This window comes from Myodes glareolus, chromosome 3 (assembly GCF_982192425.1).
Source record: "Myodes glareolus chromosome 3, mMyoGla1.1, whole genome shotgun sequence".
NCBI lineage: Eukaryota > Metazoa > Chordata > Mammalia > Rodentia > Cricetidae > Myodes > Myodes glareolus.
The window spans coordinates 83,280,285-83,303,787 of NC_142028.1; the positions used below are offsets into that span (position 1 = coordinate 83,280,285).

General features: G+C 36.1%; 1 protein-coding gene across 7 annotated transcripts in view; it reads right to left on the reverse strand.

Moving 5' to 3' along the window:
• Positions 1-23,503, reverse strand: part of Tut4 (terminal uridylyl transferase 4) — a 91,948-nt gene that overhangs the window by 60,128 nt on the left and 8,317 nt on the right. For all 7 annotated transcript variants that reach the window (XM_085686392.2, XM_085686391.2, XM_085686390.2 and 4 more), the window contains exons 2-8: positions 19,910-20,775; positions 13,781-13,944; positions 9,154-9,270; positions 6,928-7,105; positions 5,147-5,235; positions 3,208-3,259; positions 1,018-1,087 (exon numbers count right to left, since the gene is read on the reverse strand). In XM_085686392.2, coding sequence (XP_085542518.1) covers positions 1,018-1,087; positions 3,208-3,259; positions 5,147-5,235; positions 6,928-7,105; positions 9,154-9,270; positions 13,781-13,944; positions 19,910-20,687 — 1,448 coding nt within the window. In that variant the 5' untranslated portion in view covers positions 20,688-20,775. The remainder of the gene's footprint in view (positions 1-1,017; positions 1,088-3,207; positions 3,260-5,146; positions 5,236-6,927; positions 7,106-9,153; positions 9,271-13,780; positions 13,945-19,909; positions 20,776-23,503) is intronic.

The window sequence follows — 23,503 nt, forward strand, 5'->3', positions numbered from 1 at the left end:
GTCTCACAATAAGCTCAGTTCTTCAGGCTTGGCAGCAAGTTCTCTTACCTACTAAGTAATCTCACCAGCCCCGAGATTATAACAGGCAGTAAAATCTTATCAAGAGAGGCTACTTCAGCCAGGCGGTCAGTGGTGGTGCAGGCCTTTAATCCCAGCACTCAAGAGGCAGAGGCCAGAGGATCTATGTGAGTTCAAGGCCAGCCTGGTCTACAAGAGTTAGTTCCAGGACAGGTTCTAAAGCTACAGAGAAAACCTGTCTCGAAAAAACAAAAAACAAAACAAAAAAACAAAAAAGGGTGGCTATTTATTTTTATATCTCCAGAGCAATATAGCATTTACACAAAAGTAAATGCTCTTAGTATTGATGGGTGAATAAATGAATTAGAAAATGGAGGGGAGGGGAATGGGAAAAGTTTTACCTAGAGTGCTTTAACTCTGCTGACTCAATTTCTTGTTCACATGCATTTGGTGTGCTTTAAATAAATGACAACTCATATAGGCGTATTAACCTAATGAGAAATCTAAGATATACAATTTCTTATTTTGGAAATGTTTGAAACAAATTTGGTTCCTTTTCAAAAAAAAAAAATAATGGGATGTGTGTATGCACAATGGCTTACATGGGATACAAAGAGTAGAACTCAAGCTTGTCAGGTTTATGTAGCAAATGAGTCATCTTGCTGGCGTGTGCGTGTACTAACATGCATGGGTACATTCACATGTGTGTGGTGGTCAGATTCATGGTATCTTTGACTATTTTTCTCCTCCTTTTTGTTTAATAGATCTCTCATTGAACCTGAAGCTAAACATGCTGGATAGACTGGCTGCTCAAGAAGACCCTATGATCTCCCTGTCTTTCAAAGAAGTAGGATTGCCTAGCTTATTATCTCGGTGCTAGGGATTCAGACTCAGGTCCTCATGCCTCATACTTGTGCAGCAAATCCTTTATTCACTGAGCCATCTCCTCAGTCCAAGTTTGTTCATTTTTATAAATACCTTCTTTTCTTCATTACCAACCTTTTCCGATCCTTGCACACCACAACAGGAACTTTAGCATGAAAATCAGATTCCACATCTACATATAATGCTAATAAGAGGAGAGGGGGTAAAAGTAAGTTAATGTCAGCATTGCTAAGCATTCATTAGTAAACAGTAAGTAACAATTTCATTCTAAAAATCCTTCTCATTACTTCTGTGGGATAACATACTCTTCTAATTATGAAAATAATAAAACCCCAAAGAATCTCTTACCTCTTCTGGAGTCATTTCTTGTATACCATAAACCACAAGTATAGTCTTAAATACCATTTGGAAATTAGAGGCACCTTAAGAAAAAGGGCTTTTAACATCCCTAAATGTTTGAATATTCCCAAATAAGTAGTCAAACTTCACAGATACACAGCAAAGAGAGTACATCACTTCTGAGGGCTATAGTTATAGGAGATGGAGAACTTTGCCATTCAAGTACAACTCTAGGCCTCACCCAATTAATATTTCTAAAATCTGACTAATGAAAGATTCTTAGAAGGAATTAATGAGAGTGGGGTGGCGAGCAAAGCCTATCACCAAAATAGATCTCAAGTCATAAATATCTACTTCAGAGTCTGGGGAGATGGCCCCACAGGAAAATTCAACCTCTAGTACCCATGTGCTGGAAGGGGAGAACCAATTCCTACAAAAGTTGTCCTCTGACTTCCAAATGCATGCAAGCACACATCAATCCACAAGCATGCACAGGGACATAAAATGAATTGAACTTAAAAATTAAAAACAAATACTTTAAGATAAATAGATTGATATTTCATTTGGGGAAAAAAACCTCAATGAAAATCTCCAGTATTATCTGATAAGATAATTACCAATTTAAAAATATGTACTGGAAAACCATTATGTCAGAAATACTGTAACATACAGTAAATATGGCAGTAACTTATGACACGAAAAGCTCAACGAGGGATTTGGAACACAAATACAAAAACAAATCTTGTAGATGATAGGTTTCTAGAGGATGAATGAGGACATTAAGTGAAACATAATTTTAAAAAATTAGAAAAAGCTTTTAAACCTATATTATATGAGTGAAGATGATCTCTCATATGAAAAAGGTATATTTTTAATAGTTATAATGGGCTGACATTTCTCGGTAACTCTCAAGAGATAAAAGCCATTATTATGTCTACCTCCTATGTTTACCTGTTTTATATTTTTAAGTTTTTGTGTAATTAGAAACAAGTATTTATTAATAAAAGCAACTCTACTGAAATATCCCTACGTCATTCCTTAAAAACTAATTTCCCAGAGCAATGGTCAATAAGCAGCTCATAAATAATAAGTTAATAAGATGACTCAGATAAAAAAGGCCCCTGCCTCCAAGCCTGATAATCTGAGTTCAATTCCAGGGACTAAAAGAGCTAACATGGGTGTGTGTGTTGTGTGAACTGAACCCAGGTCCTTGTTTAAGAACAATTGCTCTTAGCCGCACAGTTATCTCTGTAGCCCTTCCTCATTTATAAATCTCATTCCATTCTCAGTAACTCCATCAATTTATCTTTTAGTAGCTTTTTAACTTTCAGGTTGTTAGCTCTTATCTGTCCATAACTCTAGTTCCAGGGAATCTGACACCCTCTACTGACCTATGCAAGCACAAGGCACACACATGATGTTTATATATGCATGCAGGTAAAACATCATATGCATAAATTAAGGAAATATTCTTTAAAGAGGAATTGTTTGTTTTTAAATGCTCCACCTGATTTTCAGATTGTAGTTAAATGCAGGTTAACTGAAACCACAGAAAGCAAAACTGAGATAGGGACTGGACTATAGTTCACTGACAAAATATGCATCTAGTGCAATGCCCCGGGTTGCATCCCTCGCACTAAAACAAATACATAAATAAGTAAATCCTGCAGATAAGGAGAGGCTACTGTATTGAAAGCAATTTTTAGTGCTCCAAGTCCAATAACAATTTTTAATTATCAATTTTGACACAGTACATCTGACTTAACAGGTCAATTATATTTCTAGAGACACCTACTATAAATATAAATGTATATTTATATATGTATATGTGTGTGTGTGTGTGTTGTATGTGTGCGTGCATACTCATACATGGTAGCAATTTTAACTTGGTTAGCTATATGCAAGTCAACACAGTGCCTATACTTTTAAAAAAATTTTATGAAAGAACAAAAGGCAAGAACTTACTACTTTTTTTCAAAATTCCAAGCACTTGTATTAGAAGATCTGGATGATTCATCTAAAAAGTTTCATTAAAACAAAGAACAAGTAGCAGGACATTAGTGAGAACTCAATTTGATTAAAATAATACAATTAGAGTAGTATTTTTACTTTATGTCAACAAATCTTGTTCAGAGGAAGTACAATTACAACAAATGCTGAACTATTTATTATTCAAGGAAAATAGAAACCAAGTTTACCAAATGACTATTAAATAAACTAGAAATTTAAAATACCAAATTTTCATTCAAATCAAATATTTGTGAGCAACAAAAAAAGTATTTTAAAAAAATTAAACATTGTTCTGGCTCTTTTATGACAACTTGACACAACTTGAACCAAATTTAGACAAGCCTGTAGTGCTTCCCCTACGCCTTGATTGATGTGGTGGCATTCATGGGCTAGTGGTCCTGGGTGCTATAAGAAAGCAGGCTCACCAAACCATGAAGTCTAAGTCATTAAGCAGCACTCCCTTCAGGGCCTTAGCTTCCGTTCCTACCTACCTGGAGTTCCTGCCCTGACTTCCCTGGATGAAGGACTACAAGCTGCTAAAATGAAATAAATGTCTCCAAATTGTTTTGGTCATGGTGTTTTATCATAGACCCGAAACTCTAAGACAAACATGAAATTTTGACTACTAACTTTTAAAAAATTGCATTATTGTATGTGACAGGGTGGAGTGTATGTCACACAGCCACCATGTGAGTCCAGAAGACAACACATAGAATTAGTTTCTCTTTTCAAGTGGATGTGGGTTCCAAGGATTGAACTCAGGCCACCACGTCACCAGGCTCTCTTTTACCCATTGAGACATATTGCCAGACCTTAATTGACAATTTTCAATATTTGACTTGACAAAAATTAGCATTGTTAATGCCAAATATTATTGACATTTGATAATAATAGTACCTCACTATTAGTTCTTATAAGTGTTTATCATTTACCAGGCTATATGTGTATGTTCATCTCATTTAATGTAAAAACTGGTCCAGGTGTGATGGACCACTTTTAATCCCAACACTTGGCAGGCGATCTGAGTTTTAAAGCCAGCCTGATCTACACAAAGAGCTCCAGAACCAATCAGAGCTACATAGTTGAGACCCTGCCTCAAAAGCTGAAACAGTATCCCTTATTTGGAAGATAAAGATGGAACTCTAGTAGAATACGGTCCAGGCTCTTAGAAATACTGTATTGTGGCCCAATGTGCCTGTAACAGCAACATTCAAGAGGCAGTAGCAGGAGAACTACAGCAAGTACAAGGACACCTGGAATATACACCAAGTTCCAGTCCAGGATAAATAGGGAAATTTTATCTCAAATAACCAAAACCAAAAAAAATATGTTATTTATCCCGTGTTGTAAAATTGAGGTAAACAATGTTCAAAGAGATCAAGCAACCTGTTTTGTTTTGTTTTGTTTTGTTTTTAGTCAGGTTTTAAACTTAGCTTTCTGGTTTCTATTTTTCCACTTTTTAATACTGCTTACCCAAAGTAGTCAACAAGCTCAAATGTAAGCACTTTTCCCTTTTATTATTTTCCTCTTTTGACTTTTTTCTCCCACCTGAATGTTTTTATTCTCCCTATTTGAAATGTAAGAGTAACTTTTTGGAGGGTGGGGGGAGGGGTTTCGAGACAGGGTTTTTCTGTGTAGCCCTGGCTGCTCTGGAACTCACTCTGTAGACCGGGCTGGCCTCAAACTCAAAGATCTCCCTGCCTCTGCCTCCCAAGTGCTGGGATTAAAAGGCATGCGCCACCACTGCCCAGCATTAAGAGTAACTTAAAAACACTGTTTAGTCTTCATGGTCATACTCAATAATTCAAAGGTTTTTTTTTTTTTCCTTCCTACCACTTTTCTAAAAGATAACCCATAAGTACCATAGAAAGAAGATTCTTTTTTAATTACTTACCTTGGGAGGAAATTTTATATCTATATTAACATCACTGTTTCTTAGAGCAAACTTTGTCAGAGATGAACCATACAACCTCAGTGAACATTCTGGAATAAAGAAAAAACACGAAAGTATGAAACTGCAAATATGAGTATTTTTTAAAATATTGGAAAACTGGAAACATGACTCAGCAGTTAAGAGCACTTGCTGCTGTCCTTACAGAAGATCAGAGATCAGTTTCCTGTACCTAAATGGTGGCTCATAACCATCTGTAACTCCAATTCCCAGGTATTCAATTACCTCTTCCAACCTATCAGGCATTTACATATACATTCTAAACATGAAATAAACAAAAACACCAGGAAAACTATACATAACTTCAATCACATAATTATGGCATAATGATTTTCACAAAATTGACATCCTTTCTAACTGGATGGGTATTATGGGTACAAGAAGAAAGTACAAGGAATAAAAACCTACCAGAAAAGTTCACTGTTCAAATTGAAACAGTTCATTCAGAATGAAATAATAATCAAAGATTATTTAACAAAAGCACTCATCTAGCAATGTTGCTGTCACAAAATCTATTTATTATTTTAGATGCTTATAATAAGAACCAACTTTAAAAAAAGGATCATTCAATACAAATGCTTTTCAAAATACAAAGCAACTCCAAGTCAACTGATATTGCAAACTTTTAAACAGAAAAAAATTTGTGGCTATCAAGAGTTCTTACTTAGCACAAGATAAACAGAACCTACTTGGCTAGATTGTTCTCAAACTACCGTATGGATTTACCTAAATGTCAAAGAAAAAAAAATAGACATCAACCTATACTTGTGTAAATGTATCAAATAAACCTAAATTCATACCACCTTGAACCAAAAAATAAATTAATGTTTCCCTATCATAAAGCAATAAAAATGTTATTTGGTGATATTATAATGTTTGTACTGAAAATATATAAAGTAAATGTTAATCCACTTAGAAATCAATGATAATCAGGGGCTCAGTACTCAAGAATATTTGCTGCTCTTCCTGTGGAACCAAGTTCAGATTCCCAGCACCCCCATCACGAAATTCACAATCACCTGTGGAACTCCAGCTCCTAACACTTTCTTCTGGCCTCTGTAGGCATCTGGCACATGTGTGGAATACATACATATATAAATATTTTTTATAATAAAACTCAATCTTAAAAAAAAACTCATAAACCAATGTAAAATATATCTGACCAATAAGTAATTACCCACATTTGATATTTTAAAAAAATCTATTTCTCATACCACAAAAATTATACTACTTTTTTTTTCTTAAAAGAAAATACTAAAATAAAAGCAATTCCTAGAGAGTGAGATGTTAAAAGTGCTTATTCCCTGAGTAACTGGGGTGAATACCAGACCACATATGGTGGAAGGAAAGAAGTATTCTGATTCCACACTTACATGCCAGGCCATACACATTCACAAACATACAAAAACAAAAAAATTAACATACAAAAAATGTCATTCCTAAGACACTCAAATCTGTCTATTTTAAGAAGCAAAAGAAATAGAAAGGGGCAGGGCAGTGGTGGCATATGTCTTTAATCCCAGCTCTCGGGAGGCAGAGGCAGGTGGATCTCTGTGAGTTGGAGACCAGCCTGGTCTTTGGAATAAGTTCCAGGACAGCCAGAGCTACACAGAGAAACCCTGTCTCAAAAAGAAGAAAAAATATACATTAAGAAATTTACCCTAGTTCAAGAGGAAGTAAAGAAAAATTTTCTGATTATAATAAATATGTAAAATGGTCAGTACCTGGTAAATATGTCATTATAACCTTTGACATTTCCTCCACAATGTCCTGGCGGACTCTGAGGTCTTCATCTGTTATTCCTTGTTCTTTTGCTAATTCAATAACTGCAATACTTAAAGCAGCCAAGTGAGCAGGGGAAGGAGATGGAAGAGATCGCAGTTCACTTTCTTCCTGTTTTTCCTGTTAGTAGAATGTTTCACAACAATAAAAAAGTTCACATTTTAATGTCCTTACATTTAAAAAAGATAAACAGAAATAACAAATATTCACATGAGAAATAAAACATGTAATAAGTGAAGCAAAGAAAAACTTTTGCTTTTAGGACACAAGACTCAAGGAATTAAAGGTACGGCAATGGAGTTTATTAGTCAGATTTTTTTATAATTTGAAGATTTTTTTGAGACTATAATTAAATCATTTTATTAATTTTTTAAGATCTGTTCTACTGAAACTGGAGAGATATCTCAGAAGTGTGGACTGCCTTTGTGAAGGATCCCATTCCAGTTTCCAGCACCCACATCCAGTGGCTCACAACTGCTTTTATAACTTAAGCTCCAGGGTACCAGATATCCACTCCTTGACTCTGCTAGAGTCATCATACACTTACATACTCACTCAGAAATAAATAAATATCAAATAAATAACCATTTTAAAAGACGAACATAACATTTTAAAAATTGTTCTACTGTATTATTGGCACAAATTCTGAAATTCTACATCTTCAACGCTCGACACATGATCCTGTAGCAACAAAGAGCAATCTTAGGTAAAAAGAAAAGTCAATCATCTGATCAACACAGGCGGCATCAAGTCAAGTGGTCATAAGAACACTCGCTAATAGACAAAGTTTATAGAATATTGGGTTTTATAATCAAAAATTGCAAAAGCTTCTATGGAAATACAGAGAACTACAACCCAGAATTTCTGGAAGATCAGGTAAGAGGATTCTTCTCAGACGTTATCTAAGCTGAGACTATATATTATTAGTATTACATTTTTAGAGAGAAAAATAGTTAATATACTTAGAAAAGTACTCTATGCAAATTTGTGTGAGATAATTTAATAAAAATAATTTTAAAATTACAAATTCTGAAGTGCAAATGTGTGAAGATTTCTGGTCTGTACTTCTCCAGTTTCATGTCACACCATCTTCCTTCTAGTTCTCTCCTTCCCTCTTACTAGATTTACTCACATCCTTACACACCATGTCCACTCTTCTCTGGAGACCTTTCTTTATAATGTTTTCATGCACCATATTTACTTTTTGCTTTTTAAACTACTATATCCAAGTTCAGCTCAAAGGTCACTTTCCAGAGAAACTTCCCTGTTCTAAATCAAGTAAAATGTCCATTTCCTTCACATTATTTCTCCCTCTACTAAGACTTACTGTACACAGACTGCTATTCACCAATGATTGGGAACAGGAACCATGATTCTTATTCACCATTATGTGCATCTAACAATCAGACAATGACTACTCTGGCAGAAGACAAGATAGAAAACCCGGAAATGAAAGGTGGAAAAAGCACCTCATCCCAGAGTCCAGTTGAAGAGACTTAGAAGTCAAATTTCCAGCACAGTAAATGTTTGCTATGAAGACTACAGAGATCATATTCATTTCATATATAGCCATTTTATATTAAAATAGCAAGTACACATGTGTACTGTGGCATGTGTGCCCATGTACAAAAAACAAATGTTATTAAATGTGAAAGAACTCTCAAAATAAAAGTCTTTGGGGCCTGGGAGGATGACTTAGTGTTAAGAAAGCTTGGTAAGCATGAGACCCTGAGTTCAGTCAAACATCCAATTTCACCTGAGTAGATGTACTAAAAGATTAAAGGGGCCGGGCAGTGATGGCACACGTCTTTAATCCCAGCACTCAGGAGGCAGAGGCAGGTGGGTTATCTGTAAGTTCGGGGCCAGCCTGGTCTACAAAAGCAAGTTCCAGGACAGGCTCCAGAGCCTTCTCACTGTTGCTGCTGTTTCTGCTGAAAGATGGATAACCTGTACCTGACAGTTTTTATTTTATGAATCAATTTTCAGTATGATCAAACTGGTTCCTAGAAGGTTCCTTCTAATCACTGGAGATAAAGAGATTAATTACAGTTATTCAAGATTATCATTTCGTTTACTTCACACCTCACTATTAGGTTTGTTAGCTTTAAAATGGTCTAATACACTTTTACAATTCAAAAAGTAAAGTATTTTTAAAGATATTAACTTACCAAAATATTTTTTTTATGTCGTTTTTCCTTTATATGTTTATGTGCTCCTTGGATGTTTTCAATGTGAATTAAGCAAAGTTTGCATAGATAACGGCAATTGGTATATTCTGGTGATCGCTGAAGAAATAAATTTTAAAATACACTTTCTCAATAAACAAATAAACGACAGACTATATAAGTGAACAATCTTACTAACTTTAACAGGCCAAAACAGGTACCGAGGAGCTGTTGATGTAGTTCAGTGGTAGAATACAAGCCCACCATGTGCTAGGACTTAGGTCAGACACTTCCAGTATCACAAAAAAGAAAACAAGTAGGCATTGCAAGAACATGTGTTTTAGTAAATACCAGTGCTTAAGTACTCAAGAGATAAATGACTTTTTCAAAACAGTCATTATAGGACATTAAGTACTAACTTCAAATTATATTACAAAAATGCTAAATAGGCTTCTTGCTCCTCAATTTTTATTCCAATGGTATTCCCAAAATCAATTTCAAACTTAACTTTTGGTCTTTAACTTATGAAAAACAAAATGTACCCTTTTATGTTGAGATTTCAAATGAATGGATCACAACTATTCATTTTAATTTCAAAGGCTAAGTTTTAAAAATATTCCAATCAATCACTGTACCATGAGAATAAATGGATAACCTCTTGAGGTAACTAGTCAAGTCATAGTACTTCACTCATGATTTTATATGTTTCTCAAAATAATAAAACAATAATTACTAAATGCTTGCTAGAAACCAGACACTATGATAGATGCTTCATATATAAATTGTTCTTTTAATTCTTAAGAATCCAGGAAGATTAATAATATTTTCATTTTATAGATATGAAACCCATGGCGATTAGTGTAGTGATATTTTGTTTTAGCAAATAAAGCTTGCCTGAATATCAGAGTGCAGAGCTAAACTAAACCACTAGAGGTCAGGGAGTGGTGGCACACACCTTTAATCCCAAGACTGTGGAGACAGCAGAGAAATCTGTTAGTTCAAGGCCACCCTGAACTACACAAGATTAAACCTGTCTAAAAAGGAAACAGAGGGTTGGAGAGATGGTTCAGTGGTTAAGAGCATTGCTTGCTCTTCCAAAGGTCCTGAGTTCAATTCCCAGTAACTACATGAGGTCTGGTGCCCTCTTCTGGCATGCAGACATACACACAGACAGAATATTGTATACATAATAAATAAATAAATAAATAAGTATTTTTAACGACATTCAAAAAAAAAAAGAAACAGAGCTCACACAAATGTAATCCCAGCAGTTGAGATCCTATGTCTTTGATCCCAGCACTAGGAAGGTAGAAACAGGAGTGATATGGCTGGGTCAGAGAGAGGAATAAGGCAAAAGGAGACAAGAACTCAGTCATTTGAGGTTTTGTGGAGACAGATGGAGTCTGGAGATGCAGTGAGGACAGAATCACCTTATGCTAGTATGGTAATCACTTTAGCCATTTGAGCCATCGTTTTGGTCCTAAAAAGGTTTTTATTTTTAAACTTCATTTTACTGTTCAAAAAATTAAGGTATAAAAGGTTAAATAGGAGGCTGGAGAGATGCCTCATAGGTTAAGAGCACTGGTTGCTCTTCCAGAGTACCCAGGTTCAATTCCCAACACCCTTTTGATGGCTTACAACCATATTTTTAAATACATATGTTGGGGAATATTATTTTCAGGTGTGTGACTTGTTTATTCTGCATTTTATTAATTGTAAAGCACTGAGTCTTTACCTGTCTAAATACCTGAGGGTATTACTAAAGAAATAAACGGCCAATAGCAAGGCAAAAGCAAGAATAGGCAGGGCTAGCAGGCAGAGAAACAAGGAAAGAAGATGAAGAGAAAGAGAACAAGGAGAGGAGGACATCAGGGGCCAACCACCTAGCCATGGAGTAAGAAGAAAACAAAGGTATATAGAAATAGAGAAAGATAAAAGCCCAGAGGCAAAAGGTTGTCGGGATAATTTAAGCTAAGAAAAGTGGGCAAGAAACAAGCCAAGCTAAGGCTGGGCATTTATAACTAAGAATAAGCCCCCTTGTGTGATTTACTCGGGAGCTGGGTGGTAGGCCCCATACATAATTTATCTAACTTTATTTTATGTGCACTGGTGTGAAGGTATCAGATTCCCTGGAACTGAAGTAACAGATAGTTGTGAGCTGCCATGTGGGTGCTGGGAATTGAACCTGGATCCTCTGGAAGAGCAGCTAGTGTTCTTAACAGTTGAGCCATCTCTCCAGCTCCAGCCCCACAAACAGTATGGTTTAACTCCAGTCCCAGGGGATCTCTTTCAGTATCTGCATGCACCAGGCACCTACATGATGCACAGACACACAAATACAGACAAAATACCCATACACATTAAGTTAAAAAAAAAAGAAGGGTTAAATAGCATATGGATTGTTACCCACCAGTAAGTGACTGTGATAGACGCGAAAATCCACGTATGTACTAATATGCATACTAACTCTAATTTTGGACCAACTGCTATGCACTAATAAAATACCAAACAGGACGGGCAGTGGTGGTGCACGCCTTTAATCCCAGCACTCGGGAGGCAGAGGCAGGCGAATCTCTGTGAGTTCTAGACCAGCCTGGTCTACAAGAGCTAGTTCCGGGACAGGCTCCAAAGCTACAGAGAAACCCTGTCTCAAAAAACCGAAAGAAAGCGAGAGAGAGAGAGAGAGAGAGAGAGAGAGAGAGAGAGAGAAAGAACTAAAAATAAATAAAAATAAAATACCAAACGGGAAGAAAGTGCTTTCTCAAGGATTTCATTCATCATCAACTTAGGTATCTTGTTTTTCTAAACTATATAAAAATCATACAACTATCATCATTCCTTTCTTGTTAAGAACAATGATCTCTTTGTATACACATTTATGTACATCTTAAGTATATATTTCTCTGTAGTCTGGTTTGTAATTTTTCAGTATCTAATGGTGTTTTTATTGCTAAGGCTATGAATGTGTTTCCAGTTTAGGAAATTAGTTAATTAGCACTCAGACACAAGACACCAAGAGAACAGTCCCTTATTTATAAACTCAGGATAGAAAACAAGAGAAAAACAATTTAGAAAGTTATATAGTAGTATTTAGTAATTTATTTTTATCAATGTGAATAACGTTTAACTTTTGGGTGGTCTGAACCTAGGGCTGTTGCTTGCTAGACAAATGCTTTGCCAATGAACTACATTCCCAGCTAGACTTTTAACTTTTAATGGGGAAAAAAAGCTTTTTTTTTAAATTAGTATATACCCAACATCCAGCACAATTGTTAACATAAAACAAGCATTCTTTATTTACTAAATGAGGGAGTAAATCATTAGTCAAAACTTTATTTTATACCAACCAAAGTAGTATTTTAGTAAATATTTTAAGCTTTTAAAAACAGTAAACACAGGAACTAGAGAGATGGGTCAGTGGGTAAGAGTGTGTACTGTTCTTGCAGAGGACCCAAGTTAAACTCCCAGAACACAGCCACCTATAACATCTGATGCCCTCTTCTGGCCTCCGAGGGTACCTGCACTCACATACACATATTCCGACACAGATGTAACACACACATAATTAGAAACATTATTAATTATATATAATTATATAAATGTTATGAATTAATATTAAAATAATTATTAAAATAAATAAATATTGTTTAGAATAAGAAAAATAGTAATATTAGGAAGGCAGGGTCATTCATTTATATAATCACAATATCCAAGAGCCTCTGAAGCAAGAGCACTGCTTACATATAAAGTTCAGCCTGGGCTACAGGTCATGAAATGGAAAAAATAAGGAATGGGAGGGGAAGGAAGAAGCAAAGAAAAAGGAGAAGCAGAGATAGGGAAGGAAAAATAAAAGGCAAAGAAAGGAGAAAAGAAAGAAAATAGTAAATATTTCATGCAGGTCATATCATCTCTCTGGTATTCAGTCAACTCTGTCATCACAACATGGAAGCAGGCAAAGACAATAAATATATAAAGGAAATGAGTACAGCTGTGTTCCAGTAAAAGTTTACAAAAAAAAGGTGACATGTATTTTGTAATATTCAAACAAAACAAGGGGCAGTCTATAGTTTGCTAATGCTTACAATCACTAAAACAACAAATGTCAGGTGTGATGGCATGCTTTTAATCTCAGTACTCAGAAGGCAAAGGCAGTAGATCTCTGCACTTGTGGCCAGCCTGACCTACCTAGTAAGTTCCAGGCCAGCAGAAACTACATAGGAAGACCTGTCTCAAGGGAAAAAAAATTTGCTGGGCGGTAGTGGTGAATGCCTTAGGAGGCAGAGGAGGTATATCCCTGTGAGTTTGAGGCCAGCCCGATCTACAGAATGAGTTCCAGAACAAGCTAAGGCTGTTACACAGAGAAAGACTGCCTATTTTTTTTTTTTTTTAGGTTTTTTGAGACAGGGTTCTCTGTAGCTTTGGAGTCTGTCCTGGAATTAGCTCTTGGGAGTGGACGGACAGACGGAGAGAGGGAGGGAAGGAGGGAGGGAGAGAAGACAAGAAGGGAGGGAGGGAGAAAGTTAGTTGAATACTACATGTCCCATCAATAAAAGAAACATGAAGTGTTACAATCTGCAAAAAGTTATAAAGCATACATTCCTCCCTCAATAACTAGCATAGCATAGCATACTTTTTCAAGTCGAAAGATGTGATCTCTTTCTAGACGTTCTTCTGCTTGTTTCAAGCCTAGCCTCTGCTCAGGTGTCAATGCAGACTCATCTATCACAGTAGCATTTTCTAAATAGTCCATCTCAGAAGAATTTTCTTTATTAGATTCTTCACGCTTCATTTTACCTACAAAAGAAGCAATCATTATTATATCAGTTATTATCATGATGGCGGTAGTAGTGCACTTCTTTTTAAAAAAAATATTTTATTTATTTGTTTATTATGTATACAGTGTTCTGTCTGTCTGTCTGCTTGCTGGCCAGAAGAGGGCAACAGACCTCATTACAGATGGTTGTGAGGCACCATGTGGTTGTTGGGAATTGAACTCAGGACCTTTGGAAGAGCAGGCAATGCTCTTAACCGCTGAGCCATCTCTCCAGCCCCAGTAGTGCACTTCTTTAATCCCAGCACTCAGGAGGCAGAGGCAGGTAGATCTCTGTGAGTTTGAGACCACCCTGGTCTACAGAGTGAGTTCCAAGACAGCCAAAGCTACACAAAGAAATCCTATAACAAAAAACATAACAACAACAACAAAAAAACCAATTATTATTAAAAATTATAAACTTAAAAAAATAAACACTTAAGTATGGTGGGAATTCTTTCACTTGGTTGTGCAAGTTATTAGATCAAGTTAATAAATGATATTTATATAATAATAAATATAAATAAATAAATATATATATATATGACATGTGCATGATGAACTCAGGAGATAGCTTATTAAGTAAGTATTATTATTAAGTAAGGATAACTGCCACTAAGCTTGATGTCCTGAGTTCAATCCCAGGACTCCTATGGTGGAAGAAGAAAATATACTCCCACCAATTGTCCTCTGATCTCCCCACATGCCAGGTGCACACACACACATACAATAACTGAATAAATGTAACATTTTTTTAAAAAGCAGTGCTAACGGATTGAAGAGATAGATGGCTTAGCAGTTACATGAACTGGTGGCTATAGCGATGGATAGGTAGAAGCATGCAGATCCGAGTTCAGGGTCAACTTGGTCTACACAGTGAGTCAAAAACAGTTACAGCTACAGAGAAAAGACTGTCACAAAGCAAAAAAAAAAAAAAAAAAAGTACCAGCACCTACATGACAGCTTACAAATATCTATAACTCCAGCACCAGGGGATTTAATGCCTTCTTCTCATCTCCATTAGTACCAGGCAAAAATGATACACAGACATACATGCAGGCAAAACACACACATTCACAAAATAATTTTTTGAAATTTTAAACCACTGCTCTGTCAATCGATAAAATACCCCATCATCTTCAAAAGCTAACTACTTAATAGAGAAATCCTGACAGTCAATCTTACTTTTGGTTGCTTGTGAGGTAGCTAGGACTAGGGTGTGTGTGTGTGTGTGTGTGTGTGTGTGTGTGTGTGTGTGTGTTAAAATATTAAAGCTCTAATTTTCTAAACCAAGAAGAAATAGCATTGAGAGGTGGTACATTTCCTACCAAAGGTCATGGGACTGTCCAGAATAAAAAGCAAACTCATAAATAAGAATGTTATAAGAAGAGAAACAGAGAGATAGCTGAGTAGTTAAAAGCAATTATTATAAAAGACTCAAGTTTAGTTCCCAGCACCCACATAGCAACTAAAAACAGTCTGCAATTTCAGCTCCAGAGGATTCTGGTCTTTGAGAGCAATGCACATATACAGTGCACAGGCATACATGCAGGCAAATTTAACACATAAATTAAAATAATAAGTCTGTTTGTTTATTTTTGAGACAATGTCTCTTTACCTAGCCCCGAATGACCTGGAACTATGTCAATCAAGCTGACTTCAAACTCAGAGGCCCACTTGGTTGAATTACTAACAGGGTCAATAAATCTCTCTCTTTTTTTAAAAGAATGTTATTAAAAAAACACAAATACTCAAATATTATTAGGTAAGATTCAGTACCTGGGTTTTTTGACTAAGAAATGATCTCTTGGGGCTAAAGAGATAGTTTATCAGTTAAAATGACTGGCTGTTCCTCTAGAGGTCCCAGGTTAAATTTCCATTTCCAACACCCACACAGCAGCTTACAACTGCCTGTAATTCCAGTGCCTGTAATTCTCAAGGATTTCATTCATCATCAACTTAGGTATCTTGTTTTTCTAAACTATATAAAAATCATACAACTATCATCATTCCTTTCTTATTAAGAACAATGATCTCTTTGTATACACATTTACATACAGTGCTTTGGAAAAGAGGTTCTTCTTTTGTTTTCACAGAAGACGAGAACCTGTGGATTGCTTCTACTCCAACATGGTTTCATGGACCAAGGCCTCCTGAAAGGTTGCCGTGAACACCCTCAAAAAATTGCTTTGCTCAACTGTTGACTGAGATAACCCTGGCACACAGGATACACCATAAAAGACCTGATTAACAGCGCACCCATATAGCAGAAAGCAGTTTGGAGAGAAGAAAACTGCGCCCATATTCCCAAATATTATCTATAAATGTTTATTTACATTTAAAGGGGATATGACATAGATATGAATTCGCATTGGTATAGATCTTCCTTTATTCATACGAATTTAAGGTCAATTTTGTTATATGTATATGTATTTCTGATCTTGATTAAGGTATTGTAACTGTGCAGCTCATTTAAAAATGTAATGTATAATTAAGAAATATAGGTTAATAGAGTCATCTTTAATAGTCAAGCTTCTAGTCATGTTAGTTAGAATTTAAAGATATATAGAGATATATTTCAGTTAGATACTCTTCAAATCTTTCAGAGACCTTCAGAATATGGCATTTAAATGTTTTAAAAAATTTAGGACTTTTCACCAGGTGGTGGTGGCGCACGCCTTTAATCTCAGCACTCGGAAAGCAGAGGCAGGCGGATTTCTGTGAGTTTGAGGCCAGCCTGGTCTACAAGAGCTAGTTCCAGGACAGGCTCCAAAGCTACAGAGAAACCCTGTCTCGAAAAACAAAAACAACAACAACAACAAAAATTTAGGTCTTTTCATGACAGTGAGACATATCTGCTCCTGGCAGCACCAAGCTACTCCAAGAGGAAGATGAACATTGAAGAGGATCCTTAGCCATTTGGGCAAAAACCTGCTCTTGCCTGGACTGCTTCACTGGACATGCAGTACCCAGAGAGAGATGACTGCTGAACTTGCCTAAAGGTGAGATGGTCCTTTGGGGTTCCTGCTTCATGAAAGAGTCTGCGAGACATTCTACAGGACACAAAAGAAAATAACTAAAAACTGCCAATATAGGCAAAACTGTCTTTGAAATTTCCTGCTTCATGGAAAAGTCTGCTGGATACTATGGGCCTGAAGGCTGAAGATGGATGCCCCAACAGTATAGAAAAACTTTGGGTAACTGTTCAGGCAGCAAGAGTCAATTCTAGAGTTTTGGAAGTTTCTTATAATGTACTTCCTGTTTACTTAGGTAATATTATATCCTTCTGAGGTCTTTAATGGAGTTGAAGAATAGATAGTAATAATAGTTTTCCTTAGTTACAATAAGATATAAAGTAGATATAAATACTGCAACTGTAATTCTTACTTGATAACTGTTTTATTATATGTAATTTTACTATGTTAAAGTTAAAGCCTTCCCTTTTGTTTAAACAAAAGGGGGGGGGTAGTTCAAGTAGTAGTTCAAGTAAACAGTATATATCTCAATCAATCTCTGCTTCCACTTTCACTCCTAACAAAAAATCTGGTGCACTGAAGCCAAAAAGATTTTTAAAAAGAAATAAATTATCTTTGATTTCTTTAATGTCTTCTAAAATCACACAAAATGGTCTTTGTCAACTGAATAGCCCCTTCATTTTAAGCCCTCTAAAAGGTGAAATTTTTATCATGCCCTTAAATTTCTGCTCTAATCAATACTGAATCTCATTCATAATCAGTCCACACTTAATAATGTAGTTACCCAATCTAAAGGCCAAATAACAAAATTTAATCATGTACATTCTCAAGTTTTTGCCACTGAAAATCAGTTTTGTAACACATCAAATACAATGATTTTTTTGTGTGTTTTAATAAATAAAGCTTGCCTGAAGATCAGAGTGCAGAGCTAAGTCATTAGAGGTCAGGGAGTGTGGTACACCTTTAATCCAAGGACTCAAGGTCACCCTAGTGGACACAAGATTGAATCTGTCTAAAAAGAGGGAGAACTCACAAAGTGTTCCCAATACTCAGGAGTCACACACCTTTAATCCCAGCACTAGCAAGGTGAAGATAGGAGTGATATGGCTAGGCAGAGGGAAGTATAAGAAGCAGGAAAAGACAAGAGCTCATTGCAGTCTGAGGATTGATGGAGAGTACTGCATTTGCAGTCAGGCTGAGGATAGAATCACCCCTTTGTCTGGGTCTTGGTAGAGATAAGGGACTCTCTACTGGTTTGTCTACATTGCTTTTCTGATCTTCAGCTTGAACCACAATAATCTGTCTCTGGTTTTTTGTTTTATTTTGTTTTTTTTCATGCTACAATCAAATAAGACGATTTCTTGAGACCTAGAGTTGGGTTATGGTTTTCAACTGTAAACATATGACTGGGTCACAAATAGGAACCCAATATATACCTATTTATAGAATAAATGAGCATATACTACCAAGATCATTTAAAACTGGGCATCTAAGTAGAGTAATAAATTTATATAATCCCAGCACTTCTGAGATTGTTTAAAATAGGAGGATTAATAGTTCAAAAGGATAGAGAGATGACTCATCATTAAGAGCACTCATGGCAGTCCTGACCCAACCACAGAAGAAGCAAGATGTGACCGCCTTGCTGAATAAAGTACGAAGCCACGTGGCTAGCATAGAAAAGAATAATGGGCTAATATAAGTTACGAGAGTTAATAAGAAACCTGAGCTAATGGGCCAATTAGTCACAGCAACTCACAATATCTATACCCCTTTTCCAAAGGATCTGACACTCTCGCACAGACATATATGCAGACAAAACACCAATGTACATAAAATACAAATAAATAATTTTTAAAAAATTCCAAGGCAAGGACTAGAAAGATGACTCATCAATTAAGAGCACATAATGCTCTTCCAGAAGAACCAGGTTCAAGACCCAGAACCCCTATTAAGTGATTTACAACCATATATCCTCTAGTTCTAGGAAATTCAACACCATTGGCTTCTGAATGAACACACAAACACACATACTCCTACACACATATATGCACATAACTAAAAATAATCTTAAAAGCTGGGCTGTGACAGTGCATGCTTTTAATCCCAGCACTCAAGAGGGAGACCTCTGTGAGTTAGAGGCCAGCCTGGTCTACATAATGAGTTCCATGACAACCAGGATTACATAGAGATACTGTCTCAAAATAATAATAATAAAAATTTTAAATTATGAAACAAAAGAGTTCTGGACCAGTTTGAGTTACACAGTTCAAAGCCAATATGCTTTCTACAATGATACCAATAAGTGTACAAAGGCCAAAGGTGTACTCCAGTGATAGAATACTTGTCCTTGCCCAGCATACACAAGGATAAGATCCCTACTATCAGTAAATAAGTGGGTTATGATGTTGGATTCCCCTCTGTGAATACCATTGGTTAATAAAGAAACTGGCTTGGCCTGATAGGGTAGAACAGAACTAGGTAAGGAAAACTAAACTAAATGTTGGGAGGAAAGCAGAGTTTAGGAGAAGCCATAGAGCCCACCGCCAGAGACAGACAAGCTGAAACCTTGCTGGTAGGTCACAAGCCTCGTGATAAAATATAAAATAGTGGAGATGGGTTAATTTAGATGTAAGAGCTAGCTAGCAATAACACTTAGTAATTGGCCAAGCAGTGATTTAATTAATAGTTTCTGTGTGGTTATTTCGGGAGTCTGGGCAGCCGGAAAACAAATAAGCGGAGGACAGCCAGGAATCAACAAGTGGGCCCTACAACAAATGTATTCACAAACACCCACTAAACTCTTATGCGTACAACTTTTCACTAACAAATAAATAAATAAAGGTTTTGCTTATTTCTTTGTTTCCAACCTTTTTAAATTAAAGTAGCTAAACCAGAAATAACCTACAAAACATTAACAGGAAAATCCTGACCAAAACAACTTATGAAAAATGCCATGTGTGCTTATACTTACTCAAATCATCTGATGTATCTTCAATTCCTGAAGCACTGTCATCAGAATCACCAATATTATCTGTCTGTGCCTGTTGCCTCTGAGATGGCAGTAAGTTTTCCAGAGTCGATTTTTCTCCCTGTAGAGTTTCAGTATTCCTTTTGTCCACAGAAACAAAGGAGCTTGTAAGTTTCTTCCCAGTCTGTTGTGCCTCTGTCTGTTTCATATTTTCTTTCAACAGTAAACTGGATGCATTTTCTGGTTCTAATGGCGAGCTGGGTGTCTTTTGTAATTTTATCTGAGAAGTGGGTATATTTTCTTCTTTCTTCTGTGAATTAAGTGCTTTTTCTGTTGTTGCTGTTGTACAGAGTGTTTTTTCTGCCTTTACTGGTAAATTGGGTGACTTTGGTAATTTTTCTTGTTTTGCCTGTAGGCTAGGTGCCTTTTCTACTTTTGCCTGTGAAGATCCCTTCTGGGCTTTCATGGGTGAATTTGGTATCTTTTTCACTTTGCAATGACTCTGATCTCGAAGTGCTAACCCCAAATCTTTAGGGCCCGGAACACTGGCAGCATTTACTTTACATGATTTAACTTCTGTTTTTTCTATACAAATATCATTTTGCTTGTTTTTTTTACTACTATTCCTATTCAGAGAGCTGGTCCCAATTTCTGTCACGGACTTATCATTTCTAGGCTTCAAGGTTTGATTAGCTATAATTTTAACTGCTTTGTTTTCTTCACAAATAATATTCTTCTTTGGTTCATGATTTTCACTTTTAGATGTTTTGGGCTCTTCCATTATTTGAAAATCTGGTTCTTTTCAATTGTAATACTGTAAAATGGCAGATCTCAGGTATATGAACTGCTCCAAATCTAGTTTAGGCAAACTATAGGAATTAAAATAAAAACAAAATCTGTTATTTAAAATGCAAAAACATTTTGTCAGTCAATTTTAAAATGTATTCTCAAAACTAAAACATTCTTCAGAAAGCTTTACGAAAAGGGTTTAAATCCTCATTAACCGAAGGCAGTGGCAGGCCTCTGTGAACTCGAGGCCAGCCTAGTCTAAGTAGCCAGTTCAGGGCCACAAAAGACTACAGAGTGAGACTGTCTCAAAATACAAATGAAAACAAAAACAGGCTTTTTACAAAAACAAAGTTGCTTTCTATTGCCTAATGAGAATTTCCACTAATATTTCCACAAAAATAAAACCTGGCCAGTCAATGGTGACACACGCCTTTAAATTTCAGTCTCAGTAGGTGGGATCCCTAAAGAGTTCAAGGCCGCCAGCCTGGTCTACAAAGCACCAGAAAATCAAACCAGAGAAGTCCTCTATATGACCAGGGTGTGGTGTTACAACTGGGCAGTGATGGTGCATGCCTTTAATCCCAGTTCTCTGGAGGCGGGTCTCCATGAGTTGGAAGCCAGCCTGGTCTACATGAACGAGATCCAGGACAACCACAGTGGTTACATACAGAAATCCTTTCTGGAGTGGGGAGGAGAGGGGAGGGGAGGGAAGATGGGGAAAGGAGAGGAGTGGAGGGGAAGGCAAACCTGAAATAGTATGCCTCTATCATTATAAAGAAAAACTGAAGAGCTACAGAATTTCAGTCTCTGTGCACTATAAAGTTATAGAATCCTCAGTGTTAAGTTTTGCACCCACATAATTTCATTCTGAACACACCTGTTTATACCACAACCTACTCAATTCCCTAAACATGAGAAACAATCACTCCTGAAGTAAAGAGAATTGTAAATGAATTTGAGTAAATAAACTTTTAAGTACTGTTATTACACTGTTCCTAAAACACAAATAATGAACACTATGAAGTACAAATGCTGCTTAAAACTATGGACTTTGGGAGATAACAGTTTTAGTGTAGAGTCATCAGTTGTAATAAATTTATCACATAGTGCCCAGTGTTGATGGTAGAGGTAGGCTATGAACATGTGAGGACACGGAATATGTGAGAACTCTGTTTTCTGCTCAACTTTGCTGTGAACCCCTCCCAAAACAATAGTAAAAAAGAACACCAAAAAACAATCAGAGCCTATTTTTCTTGAGAAAAAAAAAATGTTAATAGGAACAATTATAATGATGAAACATTAAATTTACAAGACTATAATCTTTGACTTTTACTAAGTAATACTACTAAATTATAAATCAGAGCACACAAGTCTAATTATATAAGCATTCATCATAAAAACACAAAAGTATTACCTAAAACAAAAAGTTCAGAATGAGTCAATTTATTTGCAACTGTATATATGCAAAACAATACACACACACACAAAAAACCTTTAGTCTAAGTATATTTACATTAAAGCATCTCACCAACTAGAACTAGAGTTTGTAATTCTAACTTGTAGAAAAGTGGTTTTACAACTGAGTAGTGATGGTGCATGCCTTTAATCCCAGTTCTCTGGGGGCGGGTCTCCACGAGTTGGAGGCCAGCCTGGTCTACATGAGCGAGTTCCAGGACAACCACAGTGGTTACACAGTGAAATCCTGTCTGGAGAAACTAAAATAAAGAAGCTGGGCGGTGGTGGTGCATGCCTTTAATCCCAGAACTCAGAAGGCAGAGGCAGGCAGATCTCTGTGAGTTCAAGGCCAGCCTGGTTTACAGAGTAACTTTCAGGACAGGCTCCAAAACTACAAAGAAACCCTGTCTCCAAAAGAAAAAAAAAAAAAGACAAAAAAAGTACATAATATAATGATTTATTAACTTTGAATTTTTGCTAAAGAGAAAGGAACAACAGCTGCAGAGAGACATTGGATAACAGAAAAAACTATGGAATTAATCAGCAATATACTTTAAAGATATACTGACCTCACAATGGAACCCAGAATATGTGTTATATTGGGGAAGGGGTTTTGCTTTTGTTTACACAGAAGAAAAGCTATGGATACCATCAAAATTGATAAAGATCTGATTTGAACAAGAGACACCTCTTAATCAAGCAGTATGATCATTTAAACTAACCTATAAAACAAATGTTTTTTATTTGATCAGATACAACTTGCCAAAAGTGAATCTACCCAAAATTAGGGTTGGAGAAGGGTTTTGTTTCTGTCTTTTCAGGAGAATAAAGGCATCCAATGAAGGAATCTGAAGACTACTGGACAAATGAGACATCTAAAGAAAAAGGACAAATCATCTAGAAAAAAAATGTCTCAAGAAAAGGAGTAAATTGCCCTATTAGTATACCACATTTCCAACAGGATAAAATTTCATAAATCTTCCCAAATGTTTGTTTCTGTTGTTCTCTACAGACATTTAATGCAAATGATCTTTTTGTAGTCCCAAATCCAATTAAAGACTAAAGCTGAGTTTGGAGTTGGAGTGTGGCTCTCTCCTTCTCTAAACCAAAACATGTTTATTAAAGTCTCATGTCAGAAGAGGTACCTGATATGGGACAGAAGAAAAACAAATATTTTGTTGCCACTAATCCCATAATCCTCTGGTTTTATATTGACTCAGCTTTTCTTAAGGTATAAGTTTTATAACCGTGTGTGTGTATTCTAAACTTTTTGTTATGATATTAATGGTCACATAGAGTACTAACTAATTCTTGAAAAAGATTTCATTTACCTTCTTGTACATGATTTCGGGT